This window comes from Vicia villosa, unplaced genomic scaffold (assembly GCF_029867415.1).
Source record: "Vicia villosa cultivar HV-30 ecotype Madison, WI unplaced genomic scaffold, Vvil1.0 ctg.000758F_1_1, whole genome shotgun sequence".
NCBI lineage: Eukaryota > Viridiplantae > Streptophyta > Magnoliopsida > Fabales > Fabaceae > Vicia > Vicia villosa.
In genome coordinates, this window is record NW_026705339.1 from 395094 (window position 1) to 407880 (window position 12787).

General features: G+C 36.7%; 3 protein-coding genes across 5 annotated transcripts; 1 reads left to right on the forward strand and 2 right to left on the reverse strand.

Moving 5' to 3' along the window:
* Positions 1 to 2745: 2745 nt before the first annotated feature.
* LOC131631019 (15.4 kDa class V heat shock protein-like) lies at positions 2746 to 3620 on the reverse strand. The gene is made up of 2 exons (XM_058901784.1): positions 3329 to 3620; positions 2746 to 3105 (listed from the first exon to the last, which is right to left on the reverse strand). Exons 1-2 carry the CDS (start codon positions 3468 to 3470, stop codon positions 2831 to 2833), a joined length of 417 nt encoding a protein of 138 aa, XP_058757767.1. The 5' UTR covers positions 3471 to 3620; the 3' UTR covers positions 2746 to 2830.
* A 393-nt stretch (positions 3621 to 4013) lies between these two features.
* LOC131631018 (uncharacterized) lies at positions 4014 to 6639 on the reverse strand. Its single transcript, XM_058901783.1, has one exon. The coding sequence runs from the start codon at positions 6236 to 6238 to the stop codon at positions 4340 to 4342; it is 1899 nt and encodes a 632-aa protein (XP_058757766.1). The 5' UTR covers positions 6239 to 6639; the 3' UTR covers positions 4014 to 4339.
* A 280-nt stretch (positions 6640 to 6919) lies between these two features.
* On the forward strand, positions 6920 to 10418 carry LOC131631021 (polyadenylate-binding protein RBP45-like). Of its 3 annotated transcripts, XM_058901786.1 has the most exons (6): positions 6925 to 7299; positions 7479 to 7956; positions 9457 to 9515; positions 9588 to 9718; positions 9806 to 9902; positions 9999 to 10418. In XM_058901786.1, exons 1-6 carry the CDS (start codon positions 7048 to 7050, stop codon positions 10188 to 10190), a joined length of 1209 nt encoding a protein of 402 aa, XP_058757769.1. In that variant the 5' UTR covers positions 6925 to 7047; the 3' UTR covers positions 10191 to 10418. The 3 variants fall into 3 exon arrangements, 2 of the variants coding, with proteins under 2 accessions (XP_058757770.1, XP_058757769.1); XR_009292580.1 differs by lacking the exons at positions 9806 to 9902; positions 9999 to 10418 and adding an exon at positions 8251 to 8335 and having other exon boundaries at positions 6920 to 7299; positions 9588 to 9666; XM_058901787.1 differs by lacking the exons at positions 9806 to 9902; positions 9999 to 10418 and having other exon boundaries at positions 6922 to 7299; positions 9588 to 9722.
* Positions 10419 to 12787: the final 2369 nt, after the last annotated feature.

Genomic DNA, 12787 nt, shown 5'->3' on the forward strand with positions numbered 1-12787 from the left:
TAAAAAAAGATAGTTTTTGAAAAAGGATGACTAAAGCTTATATAAGCATCGTGACAAGAATTATTAAGGGAGAAATTTAATGGCATTAAAATGTTGATGGCACAAAAAGATCAATCCTTTGTTCATAAGTTAGCTGGGTGCTACAAACAAATCCCCACTATGAAGAAAAGCAGTAGCTCCAAGAGCAACATCATTTTGACTGCATATGAAATTTATTACCAAGATGGACATGAAAAATCTGCATTAAAGGGCGCGTGGTAATTAATGAAGGATGAACCTTCATGAAATATAGGTTCATCTAAACCTTCTTAAAAAAGAACAAAATAATCATCTTTTTAGAGTGTATCCATCATCTTTTAACCCAACAACACCAACAAGCATCGAGTACAATCCACCATCACCTACTTTGTTACGTCATCCAATCAGTCAAAAGACGGCCAAAAGGATGGAGAAAGAAAAGCTTGAGGAAATTTGTAATTCTAAGCTCAAATACAATGTTTCACAAGATGACTTCAAAAAAATTGGAATTAATGTCGAAGTTTGTACATGAATATGATTATGCACATAGCGAAGGTGAAAAAGTCGAGATAGAGAGAAAAAGGGTCGAGCATGATATGTTAAGATTGAAGATCAATGATTTGGAAATACTCACAAAGGATACATCTTTTATGAATCAAAGACAACTACAAGATTATGAGTTTTTGTGTAACGTGATTAGAGATAAATATGGAGTTAATTGATATTAATATGTATGTCAAACTTAATTGTTATATCATTAGTTGTTTTTATGTATTTTGAACTTAATTATTATGTAGAATTGATATTTTTATGTATGTTTGCCCGTTATTTAAACTAGTTGTTAGTCAAACTAGTTGTTACTTATAAACTAGTTTTTAGTTAAACTAGCCGTTATTTAAACTAGTTGTTATTCAATTTAATATTATAATGCAAACTAAATTTCACAATCATTCCTAACTTGTATCTTTCTTCATTCATTATGAAACTTCGCTTAATATGGATCCTTCCAATCCTTCACATATTGGGAAAAATATTCATGAATTATATGAATGACAACATGGATGGAGAACTTGTGAGGCTTTTACTTTGAAAGTCAGACACAAAAAGAATTTGCGAGTTCCAATAGGCTTATACGCCAAAAAAGGAATATAGAGAGGAATCATGAAGAGGGACATGAGCGGTTATTCAATGATTATTTTTTAGAAGCTCCGATGTACACGAATGAGCAATTTTGTGGAAGGTACCAAATGCATAAACATGTCTTCCTTCACATCCTCGAAGCTCTTGTTCATTATGATGAATATTTTCAGTTAAAGGTTGATGCAACTGGTAGGTCAGATATTTCACCGCTACAAAAAGCACTATTATTATTCGTGTTGGCATATAGAACGCGTGCAAATAATATGGATGACTATTTGAGGATTGATGAAACCACAACACTAAAATGTGCTGATAAGTTTACAAAGGGTGTGATAAATGTATTTGGGTCACACTTGTGAAAAGTATCTCAATACCCCAATAGGAAAAAAGAAAATTGTTTTCCCAACATCAAGAAGGTGCATGAAAGGCCATTGAAGGAGCATTTGGAGTTTTTCAATCCCGATTTGCGATCATACGTAATCGACTCGATCTTGATACTTGGATACATTGAAGCGTTTAATGGATACATGCATCATTTTGCACAACATGATTGTTGAAGATGAACGTGCCACATATGGCGACAATTTTGATTATTATCATGATCATCTGGGAATTGAACCAATTGCACCACCAGACGATTCTAATAATGATTTTCAAGAGTTCCTACGGAGTAGACATCATGTTCACAATAAGGAAATTCATCGACACCTAGAAGATTTAATAGAATATTTATGAGAACGTTTTGGGCATGTCCCAATGTGATGATGTAGTGTGTTATTTAATATATTTTTAATTTATTATTATTTTTTTGGATATTTAATTTATTTAAATGTTTTGTTCTTTTCTTTTTAATATATTTTGATATAATTGACTTAATTTGTTTCAATTACTTACCGTTTAAGAGTAATGCTATTCATACACCCAATTGTTACACCAATACTTACACCCAGTAGTACTTTACACCCAATTGTTACACCAATACTTACACCCAGTAGTACTTTACAGTAGTCACTAAATTTGGTTAATGCAGTGTAAAGATTTGGTTAATGCAATAATGAAGTTGGTTAATGCAACATCCAGGTATTAAAAATAATTTTTAGCAGTCACCGCACTTGGTTAATGCAGTGCAAAAACTTGGTTAAGTCAGTAATAAAGTTGGTAAATGCAACATCCAGGTATTAAAAATATTTTTAGCAGTCATCAAACTTGGTTAATGCAGTGTAAAAACTTGGTTAATGCAGTAATAAAGTTGGTTAATGCACGTCCAGGTATTAAAAATAAACGTCCGTACATGAATAGTATCCGCCCATACATGAATAGTATTCGTCCGTACATGAACAGTGTCGTCCGTACATGAACAGTGTCGTCCGTACATACGGTGTAGGTGTAAGATTTGGTGTAAGAATAACATTTCTGATAGTTTAAACACATGAAAAAAGTTAGATAAATAAGAAACACATGTATGTCCAAAGAACTGAAATTTTTGGATTTTCTTTTGAACATAAGAATATAATATAATGAGATTAAGATGAGTGATATAAGCACTTCGCACGCAAGACTAACTAAATAGAATAAGTACCAATCATGCAAAGCAAAAATCTCATTTCATTGATTCTAATCCACAATCAATCAATTAATCCATTGGTAATCAAATATCTCCTAAAACAACCTCTCAAGCAGCTCTTGCAAGAACATCCAATCTCTCAGGCACAGTAGCAGGGTCAATATAGAAACCTCTCCTGATTAACCTCGGAACTGTAACAGTTATGACTCCATTTTCATACGCAGCAGAGATTCCATCAACATCAACCCTCCCAGGAAGCCGAAACTTCCTCTTAAACTTCCTTACAGGTTCTGTTGATTCTCCATCCATTGCAGCAGCTTCGGTTCTAATGATAAGGTAGCTTGAGTCTTCAACCTCTACCCTCAGCTCTTCTTTCCTAACACCTGCCATTACAACCAAACACAAAAAGTTGCAATATTTGTTCCACATCGCAACTATCTTGCAAGAAATCTTCGTTGGCAACTCTCTCTGAACTTTAATATAAACAAAAAAGTACTTGTATTATATGGACCATGAACATATACATGTATTATTTGTTTGTATTGAAGTTCAGAGTATTATCAATTAAGAACAAATCCAAAGCAAAGGAAAATTACGCTTAATTACCTGGGATGTCAGCTGAAAATATATGAGATTGAGGGGTTTCAGTCCAGTGAACATAGTTTTCTGGAGTGAATTTATAGGGAAATAGAAGGTTAGAAGGGACAAGGTGCCATGGAAGATAGTGAGGTGGTGCAGGGAACTCCATTCTATGGTTCTGTGAATGAAATCAGAGTTTTGGATGGTATTAGTGGAAGGGAAAAGTTAGGTAGTTGGCTGGCCTTTCAAAAACCAAGTGGGCAAGTTGTGTGTATCTAAGATGTTACCTTACCAAAGATTTTTCTTATGCATATGTTAATTAAATGGTCTTGACATAACGTGGGTCACTGGTTGAAAAAAATCAAGGACTCCTCATCTATAAATTATCCTTCACTATCAACAATGGAGCAGTTTTTAAATAAATAAATAAAATAAAGTTGTATCACATGATTCACCGCCTTTTTGGAGCAAAGCCACCTCACTTCTTGACCTTTCTTTATCAAGAGGAAACATAATCAACAGAATAAATAGACTAATAAATAAAATATCTAAGTTTGAAAAGTGAGTACTCCAAATTGTAATTTACAAATCTGTCTAAATTCTTACAGGATTGCAAATATGGACACACTTGCTCATATGTCTAACTTTTTGTAAAAAAACAGTCATTTATATATTTGATGCAATATAAAGATGAACTTCAGTTTCACTAGACAACCTTTTGTAACAATCAAGGTGTTGCACAATATTCATTGAAAAATGAGAAGAATAAAACTTCATTGTGACAATTGACAAAGGACAGATGAAAGAACTCACCAAACTCAAGCTGGAGTCATCGGTTACATAATTGTGTAAATAACCTTAGGATCCATTATTCAGATATTAATACTAAGAAAAAAAAAATCATAATCAACACAACATAAAAGAACTTTCCTAGTTTAGTGGTATGTCTCACTCAACCACACGACAACTGAGAAGATTTGAAGTTTGCAGCAAGCTTGAATAAACACTCATTTTCCTAGGTTCTAGGACAGGCTGCATTTATGTGTTAACCCCAAACACAAAACCATTACTGTACGAAGGAAGATTGCTAGAAGGCGTGATATTTTTCACAGGGGAACGAAAAGGATTCGGTGTGACCGGATGTGTGATGTGAAGTCCAGCATTGCGAAGGACTTGTTTAGCATTTACGCACGAAGCTTCAGATTGATCAGTAAAGAAAGCAGGCACACTCATTGATTTAATTAAATCAAGTGCTCCACCCCAACTAGAATAATTTTCTAATCTAGAATTTAGAGCAATAACCACATGTGGAGAAGGTAGGTATGAGGCTTCCACCTGATAAACACCTCTCACAAAATTCACTCTTACTCTGCTTCCTATTCCTGATGTTGTACCTGATACATTTGTTGGAACTTCTGGTCCCACCATCACTATTTGTACATTTCCCAATCCATTAAGTAAATGACCTACTTCTGCAAATGCTGGCATCCAATCTAGCTCGCCTTCGGGTCCAAGGTAATGAATAATCACTTCCTTCCCTTTCAACAAAAGGTTCTTTGAACTTACATTAAGAGTAGTTAGTATGTGATACACAGTCAACGGATGCGAGAGTATATCGGCAACAGGACTTGACAATGGAAGTGAGCGAAGGTTGTAGTACTCCGACCAACCCGAGAGAAGTAACGGGCTTGAGGCAAAATGGTTATTGAAAGAAGTGTCATGAGGATATTCGAATTCATCGAGTTCACCCCATTGTTCGTGCAGGCCACCTTTCAATGGAAGGAGACCAAAAGGGCAGTGAGAATAACAACTGCATTTTCTCCTCCACATACCCTTCTGGTGAATATCTAATGATTCAAGCCACTTGCAAGGTTGGTCAGCAGAACATGGGAACAAGAAAATATTTATGGCTAGTTCTTCATCCCTTTCCATCATCGCCTTGTAAAGTCCACACAAGCTTTTGTGTGTCTCATTCCAGTGTTGCTTCTGGCAGATGGAACCGCAATAAACTACCGTTCTACAACGGCCACAACAAATCGACTCTTCTCCGAACACTTCTCTCTCACACATAGCACACTGTCTCAAACCAGTACTCGAGTATGCATTTGCGTCCATAAAAGTGTCCTCCCTGGGCGGTTCTACATATTTAGTCGGCGTTGAACCAGCACTCACACTACTAGATTTTTCATCGTACGGCCGACCAGGTGGATGCGAGACAGTAACAGCAACAAGGTCATAACCTCCCTTAGTTACTTCTGGTGGCCACTGAACATCAACTGTTTCTATAAAAGGTTCAAAGTTCACCATTGTCGAATACTTCGAACCACCTTCCCTATCCGCCACCACAAGTAAAGGATGAACCATACAAATAGCCTTCATGAACGCATACACAAACCTAAGCTCATCAAGAGTCGGACCTCTAAACTGAAGATCACCCGCAACCGTGGACCGAGCAACATCAATAACAGGAAACCGATCATTCCCCGACGCTTCAAGCGACAACGACTTGATTATCTTACGGTTCAAAGGAAACATCATAGACTCCACCTCATAAGTAACCCTCAGAACCTCAACATTCGGAACACGGACAGTCTCTCTAGCCCCAGTCATTTTCTTAGCATCATTATCTGATCTATACATGTAAAAACCAATATCCCCTCCATCACCTCCAATGAACTGAACACACGGAAAAGGCTGTTTCTTAGCATGCCAATCCGAATCCTTTCCAACCCGAACCCCGAAATAATGCACCGGACGCAACCTTTTCCACGGCTCAGTTCTATACAAAGCTGCAGAAGCTTTGTATATAGATCTGATGAAATTGGGAGCAATGCCATCCACTTTCATCAAACATGTCCCAGATCCAGGACCAAGTCCAGGTCCACACCCAAACTGTTCCTGATATCTATCAAACAAACCCTTCAAATGCAAATCCATTCTCTCCCCAATTAACAAATTTCAAAATCCACCAAATCACTTCACTGAAACCAAATCTATGAACATACACTTGAAATTACACAAAAACTAATCTAAGTATCACCAAATCTATTAATCCATAACTCTATTCCACTTCAACAAACCAAATCAACATCATATTCACTATCCATAACTACTCAAATCAAAATCATCAAGATCAATTCACATTCAATTCTTGCAACAAACAAAACCTAGAAGGAAACATAATCAATTATTTCAAAATCATGAAAACAAATGAAAAAGTTAAGATCAGAGTAAAATGTGATTCATTACAGGTTTCAGTTCTTGGAGAAAATTCTGAATTTCTTGTTTTGAGAAAAACGAAGGAATCAGTGTTGACTGTGATATATGCTGCGGCCGTTCTCATATTAGATTCAGTGAGCTTGGAAATTCTATCATGAAATCAGTGCCATTGAAATAATCGACGGTCAAAATAAGAACCTTTGATGTCAAAGGTTATTTTAAATCTCCGCGGAATCAACGGTGATTTTTCGTACAGACAAAGGGGTTTTCAATTAACCAATAAGAGCCTGCCAGCGAATCATTAAAAGATAAAATCGTAAAATCAATTATTATTAATTAAATAAATAATTATTTATGATAATTTACCTGCGGAAAATATCATCCATTGCATCAGTATCATTATTCTAGGGTTAGGGTTTGAGGATTCTTTAAATACACAACAAGACACGAAATTTGCTCTCTCTTTCTCTCTCTACGCACAGTCGCTTCCTCTTTCTCTCTCTAGAATTTCAGATTCGGTGAGAAAGATGATGCAGCCTGGACATGGTATGGCTCCTCCAAGCTTAGGACAACAGCCACCGCAGCAGTACCAGCAGCCGCCACCCCAGCAACCGTACGTCATGATGCCACCTCAAGCGCCGCAAGCCTTGTGGGCCCAATCCGGCCAGCCTGCTCAGCAGCCTGCCAGCGCCGATGAGGTCCGTACTCTCTGGATCGGCGATTTACAGTACTGGATGGACGAAAACTACCTCTACACCTGCTTCGGTAACACCGGCGAGGTATAAAAAGTTTCTTTATCTCTTGGTGTGTGTCGCTTATTTTGCATAATTAGGGTTTTTTTTGTGTTTATTTGAATTGCGAATTTATGATTTTATGGATTCATTATTTGTGTAAGTGTAGGAACCATGGTAGTTTTATTGTGTAATTGAAATTAGGGTTTTGTGATTTTGGTTTGTAGGTGACATCTGTGAAAGTGATTAGGAATAAGCAAACTAGTCAATCAGAGGGTTATGGTTTTATTGAGTTTAATACTCGTGCTAATGCCGAGAGAGTGCTTCAGACATACAATGGAACCATTATGCCAAATGGTGGCCAGAGCTTTAGATTGAATTGGGCTACTTTCAGTGCTGGGGAGAGGTCGTCTAGGCAGGAGGAAGGTCCTGATCATACGATTTTTGTTGGAGATTTGGCTGCGGATGTTAGTGATTACCTTCTTCAGGAAACTTTTAGGGCTCGTTTTAACTCTGTCAAGGGGGCGAAAGTTGTGATTGATAGACTGACTGGTAGGTCTAAGGGTTATGGTTTTGTGAGATTTGCTGATGAGGGTGAACAGATGAGGGCTATGACTGAAATGCAAGGGGTTCTTTGTTCGACAAGGCCAATGAGGATTGGACCAGCCACTAATAAGAATCCAGCTGCCACCACTCAGCCCAAAGGTTTGTCTCTTACATATGCGTGCAGTTCTTTGTTCTGTTGCGTAATCGTTAATTGAGCTGTCTTCCTTGTCTTGCTAATATACGTGATTTTGATTGATTGAATTCAAGGCCCTGTGTCACTAATTATTGTCCCTGAATGATGCTGTTTAAGTTATGTTCTTTTCAGTTTTGCTCTTGAAGAATTTACGTCCACAGTCCTTTCTTCCTGCAATTTTCCTTTTCGAAATTTGGGCTAAATAAATGATTGTATTTGTAGTAATAAAATCTTATAGAACTCCTGTTGTCTCAAAGCAGGGTCTCAGGAGGCTCTGTCATATCTCTGAGCCTGGAACTGATTTCAGCTGAAATGGTTAACATTTTAGTGCATGTCCATGCTTAGGTCAGTTATGCGTTTATGTTTGCCCATTATTTTTTCTTGCGGCATTTTCTTTTCCGCCTACATTTTCAAGTTCTTTCCGTTTTGCTTTTGGCTTAGTTTTAATTCAATTTAAGTTTGCAATTTCTCTGCTTACTTACTTTTCAGTCCACCATTCTTAGTTTCTGCTCCTTTAATTTACTCATATTAGTTTTCCATAAGATTTACAAGCTACAGCTTTAATTTCTTTTGTAGCTTTTCCTTATGCCAAAGTAAACTTATTTACATTTAAATATATCTTCTGTTCTTGTATCAAATGCTTATTTATTTCAGTTTCCATTCACTTGGCATAAGTAAAGCAATCTTTATTGCTTTGATTTTCCAAAAACCACAATTTATTGGCTGGTTAAGCTTTCCGTTTCCTATATATGAGCATGTTGTCATGCAGTTAAATTTGTAGATATGAGTCTTAAATTAAGCTTAAAGCATAGTAATTGGTGTATTGAAATAAGGTGTTTGTGAGCAAGTGGTTAAATTATTTTCTGTGCAGAGTCTCTGTTATAGAATAATTATAGAGGTTTTTGCCGCATAAATTACTAGCGTCTACTTTTTCTTCTTGAGTTAGCCTTTCATTGGCTGTGGTGAGTTAGCCTGTCAATTGCTGCGTGGACCCTGTGCATCACTTTGTCAGATTCTAACTGTGAGATTGATGTTATGTATTTGTGGGTAATTATTACCAGTCTTCTGTATGTTGTCCCTTTTCTTTATCCCATCCCAGGTGTCCTAACAGTGCAAACTTGTGATGACTTGCTAACAACTATTTCCATTCAATTATATTAATGTTTGGTAAACTTAACACTGATTTAATCTCCTTTGGCAAAGCTTATTAATTTCATTTCTTTTAGCTTTTGTTTGATGGTATCTGGTGCATGATAATGTAAGTTACTGCCCATTGTTGCTTCTGAGACTGCTGACTAAATATATGTATATGTGAATTGCGCCCACAGCGAGACTTCTAGTATTTTATAAAATAATTAAAGTAATAGTTGTACCCTTGGTTTATATTGTCTTGTCCTTTATCGTGTATGAGTTAATTTGACATTCATTTAACTAATCATTTTACTTCACTTTCATTTGAAATGCAGCCTCATATCAGAATCCTCCTCTAGGTGGACAAAGCGAGAATGATCCTAACAATACAACTGTGCGTACATCTTTTCAGTATGTTGAAACTGCCTTATTTGCTACTAGTTAGTGATTTATCTTTTCATTGCAGATTTTTGTTGGCAATTTGGATCCTAATGTCACTGATGATCATCTGAGGCAAGTATTCAGCCAATATGGTGAACTAGTCCATGTAAAGATTCCATCAGGCAAGCGATGTGGGTTTGTCCAATTTTCCGACAGGTAATGTAACTTGTATATTTGTTATTTGTTGTAATATGTACAAAATTGTTTCCTAATCTCATTGTGCCATTATTTTTCTTGCATCAGGAGCTGTGCAGAAGAAGCAATACGAGTTCTAAACGGAACTCTATTGGGTGGACAAAATGTGCGCCTTTCATGGGGTCGTACTCCCTCAAACAAACAGGTAATTCTATTTACCGAGCTTTGCAATTCTGGGTTTATTTGGAATCAAAGTCTTTTTCTTATTCTTTTCCTTGAATGTGTGCTTTTTTAATCTCAGACTCCACAAGATCCAAACCAGTGGGGTGCTGCTGCAGGTGGTGGATACTATGGTTATCCTCAGGGTGGTTATGAAAATTATGGTTATGCTGCTGCTCCTGCTGGACAAGATCCCAACGTGTATGGAAGTTATCCGGGTTATGCTGGTTACCAACATCCCCAGCAGCAACAACAGCAAATGGGATATAGCTAAGATCTCATTGCAATATATATGTCCATTGTGACTGTACTGTTCTGATGGAGTTGCTTTTTCCCTTGTGGAATAACTTCCCTCTCCCCCCTTTGATTGCTAGAAACATTTAAAATTTTCAAAACTGGCTCTTGTATCCCTTTAAATATGCTTGCTGATTTCTTTTTGGTGTTTAGATTTGATTACATTGGCTATCTGTTGTCTGTTAAATTATTTCATGTTTGCTGATCATATTGACTTTTAGGTCGGCCTTGGTTTCTTATGCTCATGTTTCTTCAAAAATAAAAGATTAGATGTTGAATGGATTTTTACCCCCATGAATGAAATTATCAAACATGTTACTTTTTAAAATTTCCCATTTTTGAGGAATCAATCACTGACTTTAGAAATGTGACATTTAATTGTAATTTAGTATGCTCTTACATGTAAATGACATCATTGAATTATCCATCAGGAATTGGTATTGTTCGCTTTACTCCATGAACTCTTCACTTTTGAGGAGTCTTCGTTCATGGTAAGAAGGGAATGGATGGTATTGTTCGCTTTACTCCATGAACTCTTCACTTTTGAGGAGTCTTCGTTCATGGTAAGAAGGGAATGGATGGGTGTGAAGGGGAGGTATTATCTTTTGTCTAATAAAATCCCCGGCAGTGTCTTTGGATTTCTAAAGTCCATTTAAACTTCAGAACACGTCCTTTATGCTACAAAACCTTCTTTCCCTCCATCATTTCTTGTATTGTCTCATTTCTGGCTAAATTTCTCACTTGTTTAACTATTTTGAGACATGATAATACGCATTTGTTTGATTATTCTATAGATTGCATATGTTTTTCTTCTTCTCGGTTGTGGGTGTAACTCATTATAAATTTCGAGAACTTATCACGGTGTGGATTCAAATTATAGAGTTCAAACTCTTCTTGAGATATGCACTCTGATTCTATAACTGATTTTATTTTGGTGGTATTTTGGTCCAATTTGATTAGTTAATACTACCTCTGATCCAATTTATAAGAACAAGTTTATTATTATTTTTTTTTTTTGAGAAGAGAAAGGGCCAAAGGCCCAAAGAACAAAAAAGAAACTACACAACAAGCACTCTAGGAGATTGACTGTGAATCAAATCAGCACGGAGAAATAGTTTTAAACTTTCAGGAGCCTCCTTGAAAAACTTGAGGCCACTCTTAGACTTCCTCCCCAGCTTTGCTAGATGGTCTGCAGCAGTGTTTGTTTCTCTACTAGCATGCACAATTTCCACAACCTCGTGCTCAACAATTAACAGACGAATTTGTCGGATCAACGCCAGCTCTGAGCGGTTATTCGTGTCAGATTGATTGATGACATCTACAACCCGCTTGGAGTCAATATTCAAAACAACCTTCGCTAGACCTTTTGACGACGAAAGCTTTAGCCCTTAGAACAAACCTGAAACTTCCGCCAAAAAGACACTACACCTGCCAATGAATTTGGAGAAACCACAAATTCAGTTACCGTGGTTGTCACGAATAACCCCACCTCAGCCAATAAGGTTTCCATTATCACATGCACCATCCACATTCAGTTTTACAAAATCAACTATGGGGGGACCAGTTTGCTATCTCAACATTCCGCTTCCTTCTTAAAGCTACATTTTGCAGCATAATTGCATTTCCATAGTCTCGAACTCTATCCACAATAATACTATAAGACTTAAGAGGCCTTGCAAAATCGTCCACATGAATCTTTTTTTTCTCCACATCCAATTAGCGTGACATCTCATAGCCTACGTATTTCCCCACTGTAAATCATAACCTTGCACATTTAAGTTTAGATGAATCCATTCCTGTAAATCTGTAGAAAAGAACCTGCCAAGGATTTGAGTAGGAATAAGCTTGTCCCAAGCTTGCTTTGCTCTAGGACAATCTCTCACAATATGGAGAATGCATTCAGCCATTCCCCCACCAAGTTGGCAAGCTACATCACTAATGCCACACAATTTTTTTTCTCATGTTAGTCATCAATCTATCATGTTTAAGCAACCAAAAAAAAGTTTTCGCTCGTTCCGGAATCCACGACCTCCAAACATGAATCCATGTTCCATCTTTACCAATATCCACTTTCGCGTGAAGTCTATTATAAGTACTCCCAATAGAAAAAACAACCATTTTTCAGTATCTACAATTTGCATATAATCCTCATTATCATTCCCCACCGGCGGTAAAATAGCTTCTAGCCACGGGACATAGTCCTTTCAACCAGTGGCCGTTTAGTCCGGAAATCAAATAAGTCGGGGCCCTTTTACCTTACCAAGTCGAAACGAAGATTTTCTAGAAATCAACTTTCCATCAAAAAAAGTTTAGTTTTTAGATACATTGAATAATTAATATATTTGGACACTATAAGATACATTAATTATTGAATGAATCTAAAAAACAAAATTTTCTTTTATAAATGAATCTAAAATACAATTTTTTTCTTATAAATAGGACCGGAGTATTTTTTTAAGAATGACCTCGAACAATATGTTTAGAACGCGCTCGAAAGACTCAACTGCCGCATGGATATAACTAAACTACACATGTTCCACAATTAGGCATGGCAATAAAAACAAAATAATGTGGCTC

What these genes read in the sequence shown, in the direction of transcription:
- LOC131631018 (XM_058901783.1), bottom strand. Translation starts at nt 6,238, where the DNA reads ATGGATTTGCATTTGAAGGGTTTGTTTGATAGATATCAGGAACAGTTT.
- LOC131631019 (XM_058901784.1), bottom strand. Translation starts at nt 3,470, where the DNA reads ATGGAGTTCCCTGCACCACCTCACTATCTTCCATGGCACCTTGTCCCT. An exon ending in ATTTTCAGCTGACATCCCAG is followed by an intron (nt 3,106 to 3,328) that starts GTAATTAAGCGT and finishes TTGTAATGGCAG; the next exon opens with GTGTTAGGAAAGAAGAGCTG.
- LOC131631021 (XM_058901786.1), top strand. Translation starts at nt 7,048, where the DNA reads ATGATGCAGCCTGGACATGGTATGGCTCCTCCAAGCTTAGGACAACAG. An exon ending in GCTTCGGTAACACCGGCGAG is followed by an intron (nt 7,300 to 7,478) that starts GTATAAAAAGTT and finishes TTTGGTTTGTAG; the next exon opens with GTGACATCTGTGAAAGTGAT. An exon ending in GTACTCCCTCAAACAAACAG is followed by an intron (nt 9,903 to 9,998) that starts GTAATTCTATTT and finishes TTTTAATCTCAG; the next exon opens with ACTCCACAAGATCCAAACCA.